The 22,978-nt window shown below is 41.4% G+C and overlaps 1 protein-coding gene across 1 annotated transcript in view; it reads left to right on the top strand.

Moving 5' to 3' along the window:
* The first annotated feature begins 2,611 nt into the window (after positions 1-2,611).
* The window catches only part of LOC149297671 (coiled-coil domain-containing protein 33-like), a 30,149-nt gene continuing 9,782 nt past the window's right edge, over positions 2,612-22,978 (top strand). Inside the window, exons 1-13 of the mRNA XM_089488158.1 lie at positions 2,612-2,915; positions 3,824-4,425; positions 5,942-6,070; positions 8,431-8,556; positions 9,118-9,265; positions 9,750-9,859; positions 13,319-13,420; positions 13,503-13,594; positions 14,274-14,388; positions 15,012-15,081; positions 15,576-15,709; positions 16,149-16,220; positions 18,497-18,613. Of these exons, the coding sequence (XP_089344284.1) occupies positions 2,612-2,915; positions 3,824-4,425; positions 5,942-6,070; positions 8,431-8,556; positions 9,118-9,265; positions 9,750-9,859; positions 13,319-13,420; positions 13,503-13,594; positions 14,274-14,388; positions 15,012-15,081; positions 15,576-15,709; positions 16,149-16,220; positions 18,497-18,613 (2,121 nt within the window). The remainder of the gene's footprint in view (positions 2,916-3,823; positions 4,426-5,941; positions 6,071-8,430; positions 8,557-9,117; positions 9,266-9,749; positions 9,860-13,318; positions 13,421-13,502; positions 13,595-14,273; positions 14,389-15,011; positions 15,082-15,575; positions 15,710-16,148; positions 16,221-18,496; positions 18,614-22,978) is intronic.

Raw genomic sequence — 22,978 nt, 5'->3', positions numbered from 1 at the left:
AGGTTTTCAGGCGAACAGTGATTTTCTTAATGCGGAATATCCAGTAATGCCAACAACAACAATGCTGCAAAATGGCCAAATACAATGTTACAAAATGGACCAGGTGTTTTAACTCTATATTGGCAATAAGACAAGTAAACTGCTTAGTGCCACTACTAAGGGTTCCTTTTATACACCACAGAACACTTCTGTCTATTATTATGCCAATTATAGCCCGTGCACTATTGCACTTCCTAGCATTATAATGTCTTTAGTAACGGTTATGTATCTTATATAACGGTATTTGTTATGCTGAGCGGATCAGTCCTCTCTATGGCACAAATTCAGAATTCCAATTCAGAATGACCTGCCAAGTTCTGAGCCAGCAACGTGCTGTGAGATACTAAGGAGATGGATTGACGTACTGAGATGTGACTACCAAGGGAACATTTTTAACATGTTGCCAACTTTCTGTTACCTTGCTGCCCCCTCTCTCTACACTCTGCTTTACCCATGAGAATCCTTACCTTGCACGACATACCCAGTCACACTGTACCCTTCCCCATATATCAGTCACCCTTCCTTCCTCTACAACCTGTAATTTGACATAATTCCATACCAACGGCACACTGTAATCTTTTCTTGTCACCTACCTTGTCACTTCTACTACCAGATCTCACCAAATTTATCACTGCAACCCAGTGAATGAATCAGCTGTTATCTCACATATTCAAATAAGCAACATCCCTTATCATTGCCAACAAAATGTCAGGCTATCCCTTGGCATAGTGTTCCCTTCCATATTATACCATATAGAAATTGATGCAGGCCCTAGAGATTTTTTTTACAAAATGGTACAAAGGTTCTAAACAGTAAAATAAGAACTAGAATGTTGTAACCAAAAGGTGTTTTATCTCATTACTACGTCTTCCTGTATACCCATATAACAGTATATGGCACCCAGGGAGGATCCTGTATGTGCCTCCCCCCAAATGTAGACATTAAATGTAAAAAAAAATAATTTCACAAATTTGTAAACTGTACGTCAACTAGAAAGAAATCTGAAAAAATAAATTATTAACTTATTTAGTAAAACTTATTTAATTAATTTATAACGTTTACTGAATGGGTATGGTACAGCATAACTCCCATTATTAAATACTAAGCCAGACATTGATGGTGGTACAGCATAACCCTCATCACTATATATAAGTCAGACATTGACGTGGCTAAAACAGCCTGCCTGTGGCACCGCTACTCCTGAAACAGCCTGCCTGTGCCCCCTCTGCCCCCTCTAAACAGCCTGTGCCAATTTTGCCCCTCCTAAACAGCCCACCTGTCCCATTTCTGCCACAAAACACTCACTGCCTCTCCTTGGCGGGGAAAGACACACAGCGTGTGGCGAGCTGCGGGCCCATGTTAGGCGGCTGTCGACCCATCTGCCGACCCACTGGGAACCGGGGGCGGTATGCCCCACCCTTAGATACGCTACTGACCATGACCTAATAAAATCTTTCGATGTCTAAAAATGTGTATATTTAGATTATAAGCACATTTAATGCGGTTTATTTACCCAATATCAATGTAAGATGGGAGTTCCCCTTTAATTGCCAGGGTGAGTGTCCTTCCTAAACAGGCACACTTCATGTGTGAAGAAAACACTGCACTAATGTATAATTAAAAATTCAAGAGTTACCCACGTGGCTTCAATGTGTATCCATTCCTGTGTATAAAATAAAAAATAAGATTTTTTCCCCCCAAACAAGGGGTGTGGGAGGAATGCTGTAAATGTGTTGCAAGGCTGGTTTAATTCACCAGGGCCTCTCTCAAGTGTCAACCAATGAGAGGTCAATCGAAGTTGTTCACATCACAGTTCTATCACTTGAGTGAAACTTACTGACAAGCTTCGTTTCTTTTCCCACTTCTTTTTTTTTCAGAGTGTCACCTGGCTGCATGAAACCTGGAATTCATGTTGCATCTGCTTTGAACACAGGAGTAAAGCTCTGGGTATGAATGTTCATTATCCTGAATGTTCCCCAGATAAATACTGCTTTTTGTATAGATTCTGGTATTCTGGAACAGTTTGTAAGTTTTCTTTTTCATTATTATTAATTATGCAGTAAACATCTACAGCTTTACAATACAGTTGAATACAAAGAGACTGACTGTTACACAACACAAAATTAATATCCTTTATTTGCTATTATAATGTGTAAATAACTGTAATGATGGAAAACTAAATAAACACTTATGAACAAGATCACAACATGTTCTGTCACCCCCACCCTGGTTCTACCCTGCAGCTATCTTTGACAAACACAAGGCACTTAGCTGCTCCAGCTCACATTGAATATGTAAATAGGGGATCGTTTTGTTGAGACAGTACTCCTGGTTACCTGGTTTGTCCCAAACAAACAGCAGCCAGGTAAATGTGGCTGTTTTTATCACAACCCCCTTTACCACTCCTTGCAGGTGTACAAAGCAGGTAGAGAACACAGGGAAGAGAAGGCAGAAAAAGGGAGGAGGAAAGCAGACAGGAGGGAACATGGCAGAGCTGTCAAGAAAAGCAGTGAACACGGAGAATTGAGAGAGACAATGAGTTATCAATGAAACTGTCTATCTATAGCTTCCCATGCCAGCCCCAGCTGCTGCCCCTGCTATTCCACCTGGGCCCCCACGCCTTCGGTTGGATGACAAGGTATTGTCTCTGGAATTCCGCCTTCTCGATGCCCAGTTTAATGAGCCAGGCCAGTACCAGCTTGTCTTGCGTGTTGAAAATCCTCTACTAGACGACTCAGTGAAGGGAGTCACTCTTAGCATCAACCATGGGGACATAGTCCACAGTAACCAGGCTGAGTCTGACACTGCAGAGCAAACAGACCTGACAGATACTATCAACTTTGAAAAGGACACCTTCCTCTTCATTTTGCCTCAAGGTGACTGGTAACGGGGCACACTCACACATACCTGTTTATCCTGCTCTTTGTATATTTCTCTTTTTGGGGGGTAAATGGGTTGGGAACAATACAGCTATATCCTGCATGGCCAGCAATACGGGTGTCTATTTCATTATGAAGCCATCCAAAAGGCACATTTTTAACATAATGAAAATAATTGAACAATTATATGTTGATCACAATTGTATCATGTTGGATACCTATTTTTCTTAAATTTACACACATCATTGAAAGATGTCTGTCAATAATATATATGAAGAGATGCAAATAATTAAACAATGTGTTTTCTTAAAAGGGGTTAATACTAAGAATCCATCACACTGTTCACCTTATAGTAATGAATGAATCTAATATTGTGGCCTGGGGACACCTACTGTGATTATTCTGTATTTCCAGACTATTTTTTTTATTCTGATGACTATTTAAAATAATCGATTAAATTATTAAAGGGCTGTACCCCTATGTCAGATAAAAGCAAGCATTTTGGGTGTGTTTCAGTCTCAACTCTCTGACTTTACTATGCATTAAGAAGGGCCAAGCCAAGGAAGCTTCTCTTGCAAGAAGTGCTGAGTTTTAAGTGAAATTGGTGAGGTTTGTTGAATCTACACATTATGTACGGCAAGGTCAGGCTTTCATGCTAGAGACGCTTACTTTGACTGGTGCTTCATAATGCATAGTGTTCAAACTGCAGCTTACCTGCAATGCCCAGCACCTGGCCATTATAATCTCTTGAAGAGAAGTTTGCCTCTGAGCACAGTCCTTAAAAGACATAATTATACTACTATATTATCTACTGTTTAATGTTATTATAATCATTCATTTCTACCGCCATTCTTCCTTTCTGTAGATTCGTCAGCTCTAATGATTCTCTTCACTTTACATCCTAGGTCTCTGTAAGAATGATAAGCACCATGATGTCCGATTATGCATTGATGTTCTTAAGTTTGGAGGTAACTTCCCAAACAAGGGAAGAAAGGTGGGACAGGCTATATTTGCAATATACCCCCGAACCAACCAGCCCCGTATTAACTTACGAGCTGGCCCCTTCCAGCCTCTATACAATTACCAGGGGATCCTAGCACTTCTCCGAGTGGGAGGCAACCAGATGGCTATGCATTGCGGCCGTTTGGCATACAACGTCTGCTTCAAAGAATATCAGCCACCTACACCTGAGGAAATCTCCAAAAACGTCTCACTTAGACCAGGCAATGCAAGAAGTGGAACTTCCCTGGAGACCACCCCTAGACATGACCCTCATCATCTAAGCACACCTAAACCAGCCTCCCCCACACCTCCTACTTTCAGAACCCCAATTCCCCAATCTAGCACCCCCAGATCAGTTTCCTACCAAGGCGAATCTTCCAAAATAGACAGTTTGCATGGCAGCTACACTTCGAGAACACATCAAGTGTCAGATGCCCAAGATCTTCAGACCACCCTTGAAGAAGAGGACAGACTATCTCCTGATACAGACTCACTACAAGACCAGGTAATGCTTAGGTTTAAGGGAAGGCAGATCAAGTTTAAATAAGGCCTTTGTCCCATCCCCCCATAACGCCTTTAATTCTATATAATGCATTATACGTTTGGTGGGACAGTACATCTATTGCACTTAAAGCTGAGGCAGTCTGAGCAAGCTTGTAATTGTGGGTGTTAAAGTGAACCTGTCATTTCATTAACTTTTAAAATGTTTGGTAATTATTAGACCAATTATTGGTAATTGCTAAGAACACTGTATTGCCCATTGTTCAACTTACCTTACAGCACACACCATGTTTCAATGCTTGCAGCAGGGGAAAATGTATGAATGTATGCAGAATCCATTATAATATAATGGATAATAATAAATGTTGAGGACTGGACTATCCCTTTAACAATTACCATCTCTTGAATAAAGTCCAACTAGACCATTTGTGAATTAGCTAAATATAAAAAACTAAAGTTAAATAATAAAAGGATGCCCTCTTTTGTGTAGCTGCACAAACATGTGCCATGCACATTTATAAAACACTATTAGTATGTTCAAGCAGTTTATAATAATTATTTATGTATATACCTAGCACCTATATGCAATCATACATACCTTACCAGTCCATAAAGTTTTCTCTTACACCCAAGGTCAAGGCCCCATGGTTCCAGTGTTCACTCCTTCCCACACTGGGTGGAACAGGACTGGCTACAGATATGTATACAACAGGCTGATGGCAGGTTTAGGGCAGCCTCCATTTAAAATAAATCCTTAGAAGAGTCAGTATAAGAGCTGCTAATATTCTTGGTGAGCACCACGGACTCTGGCTTCAATTAGATTACGCTGATCATCCATTAAATGGAAAGGACTGTGGATGAACGACCATGGAACAAATAAGTGTTTCTAATTGAAATTGTAATCCCTAAAATAAAGGACTACCATATATCAGTATGTATTATATAACTTAGATTTATTTTTGGAAAGCTATTCATGCATAGGATACAAATAAAACTAGAGATGTTAGTAGTCCCTCTTAGAGCTTGTATCTCCACAAAGACCTGTCCAAATGCAGTGAAAGCGGGTGAATAATTTACAGTAATTCCCAAGGACTCTTCAGGAAGATTGCTTAAATATATATAGGGCCTAACCTATCTCTGTTTGGTCGTATAACGCTTATCCCAATGTTTTTTTTTATTATCTATTTATATTTATCTCTGCTTCTCCATTTAAATGCATAATGTAAATATCCTCTAATACTGATCCATTAACTTCTTCAAGCCAAATCAGTAATATTTCACAAATTTAAAATATAGCATTACATTACATTTAGCATTACACATGTGCTTTTTTTTGTGGTCAAGTGATAATACTACTTACACCTTTTTTTTCTTCTCCACATGCAGATGCTATTGGTTCCCTTTCTTGTTCATTATAAATAACTTTAATTAAGACTAAATTGAATGTATGTTAATTAATAATATTTTTCCATTCTGTTTTTCATTTGCACCTTTTTCTCCTTTGTTAACTTTTCTCCCAGCATGACCTCACTGACCGTTCAGAGGAGTCTCCTGCTCCGGTGCTTCCTGTCTCCAGCAGATTACCAGATGATGTTCCACTGCTACTGCCTTCACCTCCAAAGACACCAAGTCCCATCAAAAAGACTCATGTGAGTACCTACCTACTATTCGTTCAGTAACAATCAAGTAAAAGTAGAGTGCCATTTGTTATAGATTACTCAACCAAAGTCATAGCTAAGGTATACGTCAGTTTTCAGGCTCCACAACAAGGAGGAAAATGCCAACTAGATGCATCAGAGTGATCTTTTATGTTGTCAAATTCTGTTTCCATTTCAATACTATGTGTATGCAAAACCACATAATGGGACAAGTCGCATAAAACAAATGAAATATTTACTTTGATGTGTTGCTGCTTGTATCCATGCATAGAAGAAGAAACAAAAGTGGCAGCAGTGTTGAATTGTAGACTGCTGGTATGTGTTTGCTTAGAACTGAAATAACAATGAATAATGGTAAAAGGTTCAACAATAGAGCTGTGTGTAATACAATAAAGCAGATTAAATGCAAGACACAGTTGCAGTACTAGAGAATTATATGATGTTGCTGAGAAGGATTGTAATAATACTTGTATCTTTATATGGGTGCAGTGATAAAACGGTTGCTTGCAATTTTAGAAGATATACTGCCCCCGACATATGTTGATTGACTGAATATTTACTGATCAGCCTTGTTGAGCACACAGTAGCACACTCGATAAGAGGCCATAAATGTAGCACGTGGAAAATAAACCAGGGGGATTTGATAGTTTAGCCCTAACCGCAGCTTTAGTGGAGCATGGTTAGGATACAATACATTGTACAGAACAGCAATCCTTTTATTGAACCTTTTCCATATGTATTATGTAATAAGAATACCCAGGTAAAGATAATGTCTCTTACTGTACAGGATTGCTCACACCAGTCAACCAGTGACTGCATGCTGTTACAGGAGCAAAAGTGGAAATTTATACTTATTTGACTTCTCCTCGAATGGCATTGGGTGCAATAACACATCTCTGACCACGTAGTCAGGGCAGAAATACACTATGTGGACCAAAAATATAGGCTAAAAAAAAAAATGCGACTATCAAGTTCAGCCTTTCCTATATCTGTTAATTTGTTGCTGTTGATCCAAAAGAAGGCAAAAAACCCCAGTGTGGAAGCTGTTACAGCTGCAAAAGGGGGGCCAACTACATATTAATGTCTATGTATTTAGAATGTGATGTCATAAAAGTCCCTGTTAGTGTAATGGTCAGGTGTCCCAATACTTTTGTCCATATAGTGTAGCAGAGGTTGCAGCATGGAGGTGCTTATTTGTTTCATTCAACATGTAAGATGGAGATGGATCCACAGATTTTTACCCATGTGTTCAGATCGGGATTAGCAGATCTTTTGCATGGAAATGCACTTGTGCATTTATGCCTGTGTGACAAGGGCAGTAATAGCAGAGAAATTATCACAGTGGGATGTCTGAAAGATGACTAAATTGTATGCATTCCTCATCTCTTGTTCTTTGCACTGCTTCCTTATTGTTTTATTTTTTTTTATCTATCCACGGATAAAAACTTGTCTTCCTCAGGTTACAGACAAGCCACCAGCACAGAGTGACCCTGTTTATGGATCAGATGGAGAGTCTAGCTTCTTGCCCTCACCTGGAACAGAGAAAATTATTGTTACCCTCCACTCAGCCACTCACCTCCCCACAACTACGGCTGGCTCAGCTCCATCTCCTTTTGTCACTTTGTGAGTAAGAAATGGACACACAAGTTATAGTCCCGTTAACCAAAGTAACTTAAATCAACCTAAGGGACCTAATTACTTTACTGCCCTAAGGTAACAATTTCTGCAATAGCTAGCTATCCCAGCTGGGTTAAGGACCTCTCTGTAGGATGGCAGATAATTAGCATATCCCTTCTAGCCTGCATTCTAATGCTATGTTATTATTATAGTTTATTCCTATATTGTCAAGATCTGCTGTAAAATCAGATATATAATTTGGTAAACAAATACAGTGATCACCAAGATGTTTTGCCAACTAAAGCTTACAGTCTAATGCACGTTGGTATTATGTCTTGGGTCTAGTCAATCCTCAGGCCCCTCATCTATAAAGCCACCCATGTCTTGACATCAGCCAACTGTCTATCTTTATATATTTAACCTCTCTTTGTCCCCATTCACCTTCCTTCAGGTTTTTTTTCCCTTTTTCCATGTTGCCTGTGCACTTCGTGAATATGTCTTTCTCCCTCACTCACTCTCCCTCCCCCTCCCTTAGCAATGTTTTTAATGCTGGCTGCAGCTTGAAGCTTACTGAAGACCTTGGACCCTTGAGCATTAAACACTTGTGAGGCAAGAAGAAGAAAAAAACAATATGGAAATTGTTTGTGCAGAAGCATTAATGGGATTTTACTACCCTTCCATTTTGTCCCAGGGGTCGTTATTGGCATTAATATTTCATTGCCCCATGTTCACAGCTGACAGGTCACGTGACTGAGACCACAGTGATGGGCACTACCCCCACACCTTCTCTAGTTGTCAATCACAGCCTGCTAGTGATTGACAATAAGAGAGGGAAAGAGAGGGGAGATATATGTTCCACGGTAAGAATAGTTAGACACGTGCAATGTCATGTCAGTTTAATCTCCCTTAGAACCTCACCAAAGCGATTTGTCCCCATTCACCTTCCTTCGGGTTTTTTTTTCCTTTTTCCGTTCCATAACGTATCCTGGCCTAGGCCGACTAGTCCTTGGGCAGCAAGTGCAGCAAGGGCAACAGTCCCCTTCCTGCAAAACCAAGGGGCAGATAGCACTCTTGGGTAATCAGGTCCCCCAGCATGCTGCTCAGTCTCCCCATTTATACATAGGCTGATGGTGGAGCTAGCTGGCATTGTGTGTACACACATGCGCAGTACTTTGCAGGAGATATCTTTGATCGCACCTTTGGATGGCAGAGAAACAGGGCAAATGTAAAGATGGGATTATTACATTAAATTTATATACCACCAGTAGATTGCAAAGTGCTGATTCTAATGAATTCCTCCATGCATCTGCAAGAAGAAAAAATAATAATTTTAAAAGTTAAACAAAAGTATTAAAGTGTTTCTTAAGTCACACTTAAAAGTTATATTAGTAAACTGTTTAATATTTCCCTGGGATGTAAAGACTGATGTATGTTACAGGATGAGCAGCTCAGATGAGATGAATGGAGCTAAGGCTCAGAGCATTTCCCATGCCAAGAGTCCTACTCATAACCCAGCCTGGGGGGAAACCCTTACCATGACTGTAAAAGAGGATGAAGTAGAGCAGGAAGGTAATTAAGACTTAATCAAAGTTTCTGATTACAGTTCACATGTCGACTAATATGTATGTGTGTGCCCAACGCCAGTCACACTCTCACTCACTCTGACTCCATATATACATAACTCAGCAATGCCCTACTGGTAGGCTGTGTATTTATACATTAATATAGCTATGCAGTGAACCCAAACAGTATGTTCTGCTGCACAGCGCCTTTCTGCTGACAACACAAATTCTCTGTGCTGATAATGTATGTAAATGGCAATGCAGGTCATTGCAACACTGGAACCTCATGTATATAGACCTTCACATGGTTTCTTTGCCATTATCACCTGTTAACAGCAATGCACAACATATCTTCAGCAGATACTAAATGGTCACTATATTTTAAAAATATCATGATGTACTGTATAATTGCTGGGTATGATTGAATGATCTATACAAACCCAGGTGAAACAGACATTGTTCTGACTTCTGACTGTTTATCTTCTTCTCAGATCTTATACTGACTCTGGCCGATTCTCGCTCTTTGGATGTGCTGGTTACGTACCGTATACCTGTCCGTGTTCTGCAGCCCTTCCACACTTACCACCTCAATATGGTTCAGGTACTCTAAAATAAGCTGGCACTACCAGGGCCGGCCTTTAGGGTGTGTGACCTGTGCGACCGCACAGGGCGCCACACTCCAGGGGGCGCCGCCGCGGGGTCCGCCGCCAGAGTTGGCCTTAGGTGTTCTGGCTCCCTGTGCGGACTACTCCTCTGGCGCCCCCCCATCCCAAAAAAAGAAAGGAATAAAAACTTGTAACAAAACTTGTAAGAAAACCCCAATCACTATATACTACGCCAAACATTGATGTGATGTAGGCCTACCACTTCATTGTCTGGCTTAGTAGTAGGGATGCACCGAAACGAATTCTGGACTGAAACCGAAAGTGCAGCATTTACCTGGCCAAAACCGAATATGACCCGCGCCACACCATAAAAAAATCTAACACTTTTATTTAAAGTAAGTAACACACCAAAATAGGACAAAACAATTAAATAACAATATTATATATATATATATATATATATGATTAACAGCAATCACATTCCTATCATGCCCAGGCATACCCAGATTCCAGGATTTACTCGCAGACTTGGCATGATAGGAGTAAGATTGCCCTATCTACCCCTTCTCACTCTCTTCTGCCCTATCTACCCCTTCTCACTCCCTTCTCCCTATCTACCTCCTTTCCCCTGTCTCACTCCTTTCTCCCTATCTACCCCCTCCTAACTATCTACCCTTTCCCTCTTTCAAGTTCACTTACCTTTCAGGAGTCCTGCGGTGGGGGTGCAAGGCCTCTGCCTCCCAGCTCTGTATGGAACAGTTTAGAATGATGGGAGTTATGATGTACTTTTAGAGCATAATTAGATCATGAAAAAGACATTGGAAATGGTACAGCATAACACCCATCACTCTCACACACTTACCAATCCACACATATACTAATCCACACATATACCAATCCACACGCATACCAATCCACATGCATACCAATCCACATGCATACCAATCCACACGCATACCAATCCACACGTATACCAATCCACACATATACACTAATCCACACATATACACTAATCCACACATATATACCAATCCACACACATACCAATCCACACGTATACCAATCCATACGTATACCAATCCACAGATATACACTAATCCACACATATATACCAATCCACACATATATACCAATCCACACATATATACCAATCCATATATACCAATCCACATTTACCAATCCACACATATATACCAATCCACACATATATACCAATCCACACACATACCAATCCACACACATACCAATCCACACACATACCAATCCACACACACACCAATCCACACATACACCAATCCACACATACACCAATCCACACATACACCAATCCACACATATACCAATCCACACATATACCAATCCACTCTCACTCTCACTGAATGCTTTCCTACCTTTCCTCTTTTCTCCTTACAGCTCCTTTTTCTTCTCTTCGCTCCTCTTCTTCAATTCTTCTGTCTTCTTCCGGGTCAGAGGGCACGGACAGCGGTGGGCGCGGCTTCAGTGTTGTGCGCCAGGATCTGACAACAAACCCCGGCGCACAGCAGCTGTTGCCGCGCGGATCACAAGGGAGCGGTATCGGAGGTCTTTAACAGACCTCCGGCTCCCTTGAGTGATTTTAAGCCGGGTTCAAGGGAGATCCACACATACACCAATCCACACATACACCAATGATGAGCGGCACCCAGTGCGGACTGCCCGCCCCGCTAGGTACGCTGCTGCCGGCAGCGGTACGCTACGGTGGCGTCGGACCCCGCGGCGGCGCCCCCTGGAGTGTGGCGCCCTGTGCGGTCGCACAGGTAGCACACCCCAAAGGCCGCCCCTGTCCGCCGCTGCCGCCGCCGCCGCAGGGTCCTCCTCCGCCGCCGCGGGGTCCGCTGCCGCGGGGTCCGCTGCCGCCCCCTCTGCACCTAAATGAAAACATTGTTGTTTTTTGTTGTTGTTTTTTTTTTTACTTTATTTAACATCCTCCATGTTAAATAAAGTTTTTTACATTTTATTTAACATGGAGGATGTTAAATAAAGTAAAAAAAAACAACAACAAAAACCAACAATGTTTTCATTTATATCACGGGCAGGGGCACCGAGCGGTTGCTCGTGAAGTTCTCAGCAACCGCTCGACGCCCCTTACTCTCCGTGACTCCGTTGCGGTGCCGGGATCTCATGTTGAGCGCCGGACTCAACATGAAATGCCGGCAGGACTCCTCAAGGTAAGTTAGGATAAGGAGAAGTAGGGAGGGGGGGGGATAGTTTGAAGGAAGGGGCAGAGGGGGGGTAGTTTGAAGGGGCAGAGGGGGGGTAGTTTGAAGGGGCAGAGGGGGGGTAGTTTGAAGGGGCAGAGGGGGGGGTAGTTTGAAGGGGCAGAGGGGGGGGTAGTTTGAAGGGGCAGAGGAGGGGGTAGTTTGAAGGGGCAGAGGGGGGGTAGTTTGAAGGGGCAGAGGGGGGGTAGTTTGAAGGGGCAGGGGGGGAAGTTTGAAGGGGCAGAGGGGGGGTAGTTTGAAGGGGCAGAGGGGGGGTAGTGAGGGGGGGGCACCAGAGGAGTAGTTCGCACAGGGCGCCGGAACACCTAAGGCCAGCTCTGGGCACTACAACATCCATATACATAAGCACACCTTCTGTTTGTAAATCAGGAGATGTAATTACACATGCGCATGGTGCATATGTAACAACTTAAAAGCCTCTGCTCCGTCAAACAGCAATCGTTATATAACTTAGTAGAAAAAATCCCTGTTGTGCCAAACTATCTTTGGGCATGAATATGGACTTTCATAGTTTAGGTACAAGTGTGTCTACTAGTTTTTCCCAGTACTCTTTATTGGACCTAAAAAAAACAGAAGTTTGAGCATCATGAGGTCTCATGTGTATTTGCTTTGTTTGGGGTGTTAACATTTCAGAGCTGGCAATCTATTTCACTCTATTAGATACCCACAGTCTAATATGGATCCAGGTTTTATGTTAATATTGTAATGTTATAGGGATACACACGCAGGGCCGGCCCAAGACTTAATGCCGCCCCCCCCGCCGACGCCAGGGGGGGGGGCGGCATTTTAAACGTCGCTGACGTCATTATCTACCCCCCCCCCCCTTTGTACTTACCTTTAAACAGTCCTGCGAGTCTCCCTGCTCTGCCACGGTGCCGGCTTGTAATGCTGAGCGCCGGAAATTGACGTCACTTCAGGCGCTCAGCATTACAAGCCGGCACCGAGACCGAGCTAGAGGGCTCACAGAGGAGAGAGAGAGGGGCGCCGAGCGGGTAAGCGGGTGCCCCTTTCTCTCCTCCGCTTCAAAAAAAAAAAGCGCTTGGGGCAGCAAAGTGCCGCCTCTTCAAAAGTGCCGCCTGGGGCAATTGCCCCACTCGGCTCCATTGTAGGGCCGGCCCTGTACACACGTGTACATTACGCAGTCAGCACGAGGCAGCTTTTGAGTAGACGACACCCTTTGTTTCCTTTTTTTGTCAGTCCGGTAACCAGGTTCCTGTAGGCTGTGGCCTTAATGTCAGCATTCAGCGCAGGAGCAGCTTCCTTGCACAGCAGGATGGGTTTACCTACAGTGCTCTGCAGGTAAGTTATTTCAATTGTGTTACTGTGTGGCAATAGTACACACCTGTCCCTGTATTACATGTTACTCCGGTTTTCCCAACAGGTCCTGTTAATAGGTGTGGAGACCCCATTGCAGGGATTGGCCCACCCTCTCCTGGCAGTGGCACGAATTGTGCCCAACTACACAGTTTACAGGTAGTGGATTGTGTGAGCATGTCTTTTCTAACTGTGTGTGCTTGGTTTTCAGTACAAGCATCTTCTCTACTACTTATTGTATAAATCTTACTAGCTAGCACATTGTGAACTTTAATGAGACTGCTTACTAATGTCCCTGATAACGTACTATCCAGATTACGTCTTTAACTCTTAACATTACGTCTCCTATCCTATTAACATTGTTTGTCTACTTTCATGACTGAGGTTTAAATGATATGTATATGATGATCAAGCCTGATATACTAGATTAAATACAAAATACTCCCACTTTTGGAGTCATAAATAAGCTCTTCCTATTGCTTGCAGCATCTCAAGGTGGTCATATGATCCACAGAACAGGTCCACTTTTCTTTGCCTGCTTCTAAACTGTAGCATGCAGTGTAGCTCATCTTCTGTTTATGGCTCAGTTCTGTGCACCTATGCCCACTCTTTAATCCAGGTGGGGTAAAGCAGAAGCATCCTATATTCAGATCTGTCCATCCAGTTTTCTAAAACTTGGCAGAACGTGTTTGCCTTTACATCTGAAATGCTAGCAATGTATGAAAGTGATAACACAAGGTAGAGCCCAAAAGTATAGGAAATAGAAACAAAACTGTAATTCTGTTCCTTGCATGTGTACATGATTACTTCACTTTGAAAATTATTTTACCTCATCTAGCAAGTCCCTGAAGCCTCCTGGGGTATGTGGTGTACCCCACGTTACTGTCACATTTCCAGATCTTGCTCTATCCTTTTTCCAAGTCCCACCTACAGCCTCAGAGGGACATCCACAGGTAATAAATATGCATTTGGTTTGTTGTGGAAAACTAGTAAGTTTCTTGACACTTTATCAATAAACATTACTCTGTAGATGTTCAGACTTCCCTGGTCTGCCCCTGCATTCCTACTAATTTTGTCTTTGTCTTGACTCCCTCCTTCTTTCACAATTTTCCTTCAGTCTCTTCTCCACATTATCATTGAGTTGTGCACTTGGTCTTTTTCATCCTCCCACCACTCCCTGATGTGAACTGCTCTTGTTTCTTTTTCTTACTATGTTAGATTTGCATGCATGTTTCTCTGTTTTAGAATTTATGTTTAATCCACTTTCTCCTTTCCTTCTTTTTTTCATTTAATCACTTGATATTTCTTATTTTCAATCACAACTTTCTGTTCTCTTTCTTGCATTAATTCTTGGCGTCTACTTTTATTCTGTTTTTGCCCTTTGCTCTCATTTCCAGTCACTCACACCATGGTATTCATGTCTTGCTTATTATTTTCCTTGTTTATTTAGTCTTTCCTCTAGACTCTCTCTATTTGGTCTCCATTCCCTAACACACACACGTGTTCTTTTCGGCAGATTTCCTCTATTGGACTCCCCGTTTCTCAGCCTGTGTGGAATTCCTTGTATCTGTTTCAGGGGCGAGACGGTGTAACCCTGTTCAGTGAAGGGGCAGCACTGGTATTAGAGTATTATATGGTGACAAATGGTAATTTCTGAATTTAGTGTTTGACAATAAGAACTTTATGAATATTGCATTGTGCATTACCTCTAGGTCACTGATTCTGCAAGTTCTGTGTTTTAAACACGGTTGATTTCACCACTTTTGTTTTTTCCCCCCACTATGTCCCATAGTGTTGCAGTCAAAGACCACTGCAACAGTAATAATTTGTTTTACCTTTAGATATGTTGGAAGCAGCAATTTTTGACCAGGAGCCAGGGGTAGGTGGCCAATGACAAAAATCATGATAATGGGACCTAATGTTAAAGAGCACTAAGGTTATGAAAAAGTCTACCCTTGCTCTAAACCAAATAAGCGTATTTTAATATGTTGCTAACCTGTAACAAGGCTGAAAATCCCATCATGTTCAAACTATCAGGCATTCCTGCTGCTTCGTATCTGTATTCTTGCCATTAAGTATATGCCCACTGTATCTATGTGTCTGGATTTGGTAGCTTTATGAATTGTTACTCTGTTTGTAGACTCAATGCGAATGCCCTGGAACCTCTCAGGCTACTGTGGGTTCTCTGTGATCCCTCTGGACATGCTGGTCTACCACCAGTTGATTTCAAATAGTCACAGCAAGGCAAGCACTATAAATGGTGTAACGATACAGGTAAGGACACATATTGGACTTTACAAGTTCAGGTGATGGGAAAGCTAATACTTTCACTTGTGTAGATGTTGCCTTCATTGATCCCATAGACAAACACAACTCTGTTTTAAAAGTTAATACCACTAAATGCATAAATAAAAAAACAGGTGGTCTCAGACCTTATCACTATGTGACTGTAAGTGGGTGTCAGGCCCTGATACTTAGTGCCTGTGAGAGTGGTGTCAGGCCTTGCCATTCTGTGTCTCTCAGAGGAGTTCCACCTGAGAGGTGGAAAGACTAGCAAGGCTCTTCTCTGTAAGACAGGAAGGGTTGCTGAGAGTGGATAAGAAAGACTGGTAGAGCTGCTGTTTGCTTGCTGGCATGGTTAGCGCTACAAGGGATGTTAATACTGTAGACAATGTCAGTATAATGCTCTTTCATGTTAATCTTCCATCCTCAGGGCACAGATCTAACAACTGTCTCTGGGGAGCCTCCCTCTGTGGCACTGCAGCTGCTGCTTCTGAGATCTGAGGTGAAACAGGTTACTTTTCTCTTGTTGCTATTACAGCCTCTTTCCTCTCTCTTTCCCCTCTCTCTCTCTTTCCTCTCTCGCTCTCTCTTTCCTTTCTCTCTCTCGCTCTCTCTTTTTTCTTTGTCTTGCTCTCTTTCCTTTGTCTTGTTCTCGTGCTCTCTTTCCTTGCTCTCATGCTCTCTTTCCTTGCTCTCGTGCTCTCTTTCCTTGCTCTCGTGCTCTCTTTCCTTGCTCTTGTGCTCTCTTTCCTTGCTCTTGCGCTCTCTTTCCTTGCTCTTGCGCTCTCTTTCCTTGCTCTTGCGCTCTTTCCTTGCTCTTGCGCTCTCTTTCCTTGCTCTTGCGCTCTCTTTCCTTGCTCTCGCGCTCTCTTTCCTTGCTCTTGTGCGCTCTTTTCTTGCTCTTGCTCTTGCGCTCTCTTTTCTTGCTCTTACACCCTCTTTTCTTGCTCTTGCGCCCTCTTTTCATGCTCTCGCTCTTGCGCCCTCTTTCCTTTCTCTCGCGCTCTTTCCTTTCTCTCGCGCTCTTTTCCTTTCTCTCGCGCTCTTTTCCTTTCTCTCGCGCTCTTTTCCTTTCTCTCGCTTTCTTTCCTTTCTCTCACTTTCTCTTTCCACGCTCTCACGCTCTCTTTCCTTGCTCTTTCTTTCCATCAGTTTTTCTCCCTTGGTCATTTTTTCCCCCTTCATTCTCATCATCGTATCCATTGCTCATTTGCTCTGTGCTCTGTGTCTTATGTCCAGTTACTGATGCATGTGTTTTGTATTCATTGATGTGAAAGTAACAGGCAGGAAATGTAAACATATAAACGGGAGCATATTGCCACAAATCAAACCAATTCTGAATCTCACTTTCACTCTCACTCTCCTAATTTCCTGAGTCCTCTCTCCATCTCTCTCTTCTCATTTATAATCTTTACTAACAAGCTGTCGATACCTTTTCATATCATCCCCTCAGGGTGGGGGAGAGCGGAGAGGAGAGTGGAAGCTTCTGCCTAATATCCCCCATGAGACAGAGCAGAAACAGATAGGAGGAGGGGGTGCCTGTTGAATAATTCAGGGGGTCTACCACCCATCAGCTGCAATAAATAACCCTCCGTCTCTGATGTTAGGCACTGAATTAATTCAAAAGCACACAACTTAGAGCAATCCGCTGTTCTTGGAACACGATATGTAGGTTTTGATATATTGTCTTGTTGTGTCTTGCAACAAGTGGTTCACCGTGATTTATTTGATTTTTTGTGTAGAAAAAAGTTTTCCCCATAGCCAAGTCAAAATTTCCAGGCATTTTGCAGCGGGGGCTTTGGTGGACAAACAACCAGTCATTTTGAAACTTTAGGATAGTGACACTAGGGGAGTCTGGCATATGGAATGCAAGGAGAGGGTGGCGGTGGATCACAGGGAAGAAGAGACAAACAGTGTTTACCTGCACACATCTACACATAAGCCAGAAACCAATAAGGCACCATCAGTAAAATTTTAGCAACCGTGGGTTCCCAGCCCTTGGGATTTGTCTTCCACTTGCGAAGGGTAAATGGAAAGTGATGCAAATATCATCAGTATTTCTAAACATGCTCTGCGTCTTCTTGCTGTTCATTTCCCTCATGTCATTACAAGCCTAATGAGAGGGGCTCATGCACACACACACACTGTTGCTCAATGGCAGAGAAGTTTCAGCCTCTGTCATTAGCATCTGTTACCAACGAATGCTCCAATTTTCATGAGCATTTCACTGTGTCTCTTTGTGCCAGTAAACAGATACAGTGCAGGAGAATGCTTCGCTACACAAGGTGTGGCACACAGAGACATACTGCATTGACACATATAACGTTTCAATGTACAGGGGTTTGCAGGAGAGCTGCAGTCTCAAGGAGTGATCTGGCCTTGTATGATTGAAAAATTGGTTAAAAATGCAACTCACCTGCAAGCTCTCAGGTTATTGGAGTACCAGTACAGGTTACTGAAGAAATTTCTTCTCCACAAGCACAACTATAGTGTGCTTTGTTCAAATAGAACTACCCAAAATGGAGGGCTGTTAAGTAGGTTTATTAAACAGTTATGTAAGGCTGCATTTACACCCAGTCTGAATCTACTCACTTTATGGGCATTTTATGCTGTCTATTTTGAGGAATATGTTCTTCTATCCCGACTGGGGGTACTATGACTTGGCCAACTGACTGGGCTTGCCCTCCAGACTGACAGGCATACAAATAGCATAGCACTTTCAAGTTTCAACACATAACAATAACTTGTAATCTTTCTTGTATATACATTTTCTTCCAGCGCCCAGAGTTTTTTCTGAGCCCATTGGATGCCAAAGCCCAGGTGGAGAGACAGTCACAAAAAATCCACTCAGATAATCCCACTCAAGGGAGGACAGCAGCCCTCAACCATGAAGAGGTGAGTTAGATACCTGGGAGTTGTCTGTATGATCTTACCCTGGGCCCTTGGTTATGTGAACAGATTAGCTTAATCATTACATGGAAAATATAGTGACCCGAAAGCATTCAATGAGCCTTATTCCAGACAGCTATCAAAGATATCCTCTTTTCTGCTACAGTAGACACGCAGGAGAAATCACTGCATGAGAAACTGCACCAATATGTGCTCCACGATGAGGAGGATTAGAATCCTCAGAGATCCCAGTTATAGAACTACCTGCTGTCCAGAAATACCTGTAATTTATACCAAGTGATAATTGAGTAGTATACAGTGAGAAGTGCAGAGAGGTCTATTCACTAAAGGCATTGTTTGCAGCAGAGTTTTAACTCTTATGTCATTATTCATTATGAGGGGTCAACATTCCAGCTAGAATGGTTGAGTTGGTCCTGCATAATGCATTATACGGTGAGCGAGGAGACTTCGGAGAAATCTCACTGATTTAACCATACGTTATAAGAAGCTTACATTGGATGGACCTTCATAATGTATAGCAGCTGAAACACAACACTTCTGCATAGTATTTGTCAGATTTCCAGTGACAAAGACAAAAGATACAGGAAATTGTGTTGCTGAACCATAGAAAGGGTAGAATGATTAGGAGAGCGATATATATCGCAAATAAGAGGAAGAGTTGGGGAGTGAAAGGGTAATTTTGTAAAAGGGACTTTGCAAATGGGGTAGGGGGGGAGCTTTCCTACATGGAGAGCTCTGTTCTCTCATCCTCAGAGGCTGAGTATCTGCAGTTGGATTATTGCACAAAACAGAAGGATGAAAGTGAAGGATGAAAGGATGGACAGAGGAGCAGTTTAGCTTATCTCAGACTTCCAGAATAGAAACAGTATGTGTGTGGAGACCACTGAGACGTCTCATTTAGAGCTGTGCGTGACTAAGCTCTCTCATCTGGGCTGTTTGACTGTGAATATTGTATGGCTTGTTTTGTACATACTGTATGCTGTGATGACTAGATGTCCTTGATTTAGGGAAAATCATCACTTGTCCTGTCTTACCATTTGTCTTCCAAAATATCCCCTAAATTCCCTTAAATGTGAAGAATACCCTTGAAGTATGTACACCCCCGACTATGTATATAGTAATCTTGTACCCTAACAAATGTAGGAAAAAGCACAGAAGGAACCTACTAGGGGAATATTTCTTGTTATCCTGGCTGCCAGATTGGAACAGCTGGGCTAAAAAAAGGTCTAACGTTATTGAGGCGGTGTTTGGCGTCAAAATAATCTTGTCTTTTAATGTAGTAGACCACAAAGCTTTATGTATGTTCTCTGATGGTGTAAGGTTGGGCATTTCCTGAGCAGATTTATGGCCCACTAGGGGGGGATCTGATTAAAAGCGAAGTTTGTTAACACAATGTGGAATAATGAGAGCGAGATTTATAGGAATAGAAGGGGGAGAGAGTGGTGAGCAAAGGAGCGATCTGAGAGATGGGAAGCAGAATACTGAAGAGACTGAGGCAGAATGAGAGTTACAAATTAGAGAGAAGTTGAAAAGAGAGGGAAAAAAAACACTGGGAAAGGCATAGGGGTAAGAATCTAAAAAGAAAGATGGAAAAGAGACAGTGGAAACTGATAAATAGGATAGACGTAGAGGTTTATTCAATAAATAATAATAAAGAAGTGGGGAATTTCCACAGAATTGCTTAGTTGGCCCAAAGCCACATTTCTCAAGGTAATGCCACTGAATGAAGAAGCTATAGGATTATTCAATTTATTTTAATGAACAGTCAATGTGTCTCTTTCTTGGTATCGGATATCAGCTGATGAATATAGGATTTTAGCACTAGGAAATATTCAATATTTTAACAGGAATTATTCCTGTCTGGCTAAGTATATAGTCTGATTTATATATGAATAAAACCTATACATTAAGGGTCACAAAAATATCTCTCATTCTGTGGTTAAAGTTGAGTCGGGTAGGCAATTGCTGATTTAAAGATTTTTTTTTTTAACCATCGTCTGAAAGCTTTTTTCTATGTTTACTTGCTTTTCCACAAAAAAACAACTAGGGTGTTGAGTAATGTGAGCTTTATGTGATATTTATTCAATGACTGGATCCTTTTTTTTATTCAGTCCCTAAAAAATGTATTTTGAGCAGGACTAGATAAACCACACTTAATGCTTTTTTTCTGCTAAATGTTCGTTGAATACTGGGTCATTTTGCAAAGCTTGCCCTCTAAGATGCATGTTGCCAGCACCCCTAAGATAATGCCAAAACTGTCGTAGCTTGCTGCATTTGGCCACCACTATACAAATTGAGAATTTGGATTTTTGTCTTAATTTGAAATTCTTTGGTTCAACACTGATCACAATTGTAATATTAGCTTTTTCACGCGTACTAGAGCTTTGATGAATTATGTATATTATATGGCTATAAACTAACTGATTTACAATGACTCATTTCCCTTGAATTTTGTATGTGCTGAAATATTTTATAGTTCAAAAAAACATTGTTAAACTTCGCTAATCCCGGAAACAAAAACATGCTTTGTCTGCTTCTTCAAATCCAACTTGCAGACTATTGATGATAAGCAAATATTGGGATGGGTATGAAAGATGTTGAAACTTTTACAGCAGTGTGTGGCATACAACTGGACTTACAGACCTGATTTGAGAGCAGATTTTTACAAATGTTTAGAAAATTAAAATCCTTATTGGGAAATGCTTGGTAGCAGCAGCTGCATAACTGACGGTTCCTGATGCTTTTGTGTATTTTCCATAGTCATTGTTCATGCTTCAATCGAACAAAGGTGCTACTGTGCTCAACTTTCAGGTCGCTGTGTTCAAAGACATTAAATGCTTCTGAAATGTGCTGATGACGTGCGATCACATGATGTCTGACAGCTATGCATCCAAAAGTAAAAAAGAAATGTACTGTCAGGATCTTATTGTGGGAAGTTTTACTTCTTTAAAACAACATATTTAGTTTTCTTTTTATAGGACAATTAACACCTCCATATAGTATGCTAATTAAATGAGGCATTATAAAAAATATGTTGTAAAGTAACCCTGGGAGAGGCATGCTAATTACAGTACATCTAGTGTATGTGTCTAACCAAGGGTGATCTGTAGTTATCTTACAAGGCTACAAAGACCTTATTTGCCATTAATGCAAAAACATTTGCAATTGAAGTTTGCAGGGCATAATCCAATTTCAAGCATTCTTCTTCAAAGGGGCAATTAGTGGCCTGCAAATAGCATTATTGTCCCTTGAATGCTCATAGGGATAGAGGAATTTGTACCATTTCTTGCATTGATGATGTCAAATGTGATTCAGATCCAGTAGCTGCTGTTCTCTACAGAGACCAGATAGAATTCCTCTGTAGCCAATTGTTCTTACTCAAATGTTTTTTTCTTGAGAACTATGTATTTTAGCTGATATATGGATGTTTTGCCGACATTGCCTCTTTTATAACCCCTAAATATATTTTGTCTTATAACATAAATGTGTTTTTCAATTCAACACATGGTGTTTTTGTTCATAAAACATGCCCTTATTGTTGTAATGATGTAATGGGAGTATCACTATTGACCCATCACCAGACAGCGTTAGCAAAGGGTGTTGGCCTAGAATATTTCCTTTTAAATATGGAGTTTGAGTAATGGATTCATCTCATGAAATGACATATTTTATTGCAAAAGCTAGACTTTAAAAAACAAAAACTTTTTAATGAGACACGAAACTTTGGACATAAAACTTGGGAGAACTTCAGCCTATACTTCTGTAACACTCTTCATTATTCACTAAGGACTGAAGTGTGACATGATAAAAGTTACAAAAAGAAGAGCATATCCGTATAGGCCATTTAGCTGCTTTTTGTATGTTAAGTCTAGTGAGTTTCCTTTTTGACTAGTTTAATTTACTAAACCTATGGCTTCAGGAGGAAACTGAGACATTATTGTACCTGCTTATACCTGAAAGACTATGACTGCGTAGAAAAAGGAATGGTCAATCATTCCCACTACATATAGTACAGTGGACGATGCCTATCCCTTGTATGTTAAAGAAAGTAATTAGCATTCAGTAATTAAAACAAATATTATCCATTTCCAAAAACTGGAAGGGCTTGCATGAAGGAGTTTATCTTGGGTTAATTAATTTTAATCTTGTATTGTTTCCTACCTCTTTTAGGATTATACTTAATGCTGTACTGTTATAGTCTGATAACTTTCTTCAGGAGTTTATCTCCTTAATTATATCATCTTTGTTTGTTGTGGGAGAGGTCATTCCAGATGGCCATCCTGGGAGCCATAGTCCTGTAAATTGTCCTGTAGAGAAAAAATGGTAATGCAAATGAGGAGGTCAATGAAG

The sequence above is a fragment of the Sceloporus occidentalis genome, unplaced genomic scaffold (genome assembly GCF_023333645.1).
Source record: "Sceloporus occidentalis isolate IW3139 unplaced genomic scaffold, rSceOcc1.0.p SCAF_37, whole genome shotgun sequence".
NCBI lineage: Eukaryota > Metazoa > Chordata > Lepidosauria > Squamata > Phrynosomatidae > Sceloporus > Sceloporus occidentalis.
This window is presented reverse-complemented; position numbering and strand designations above follow the sequence as displayed.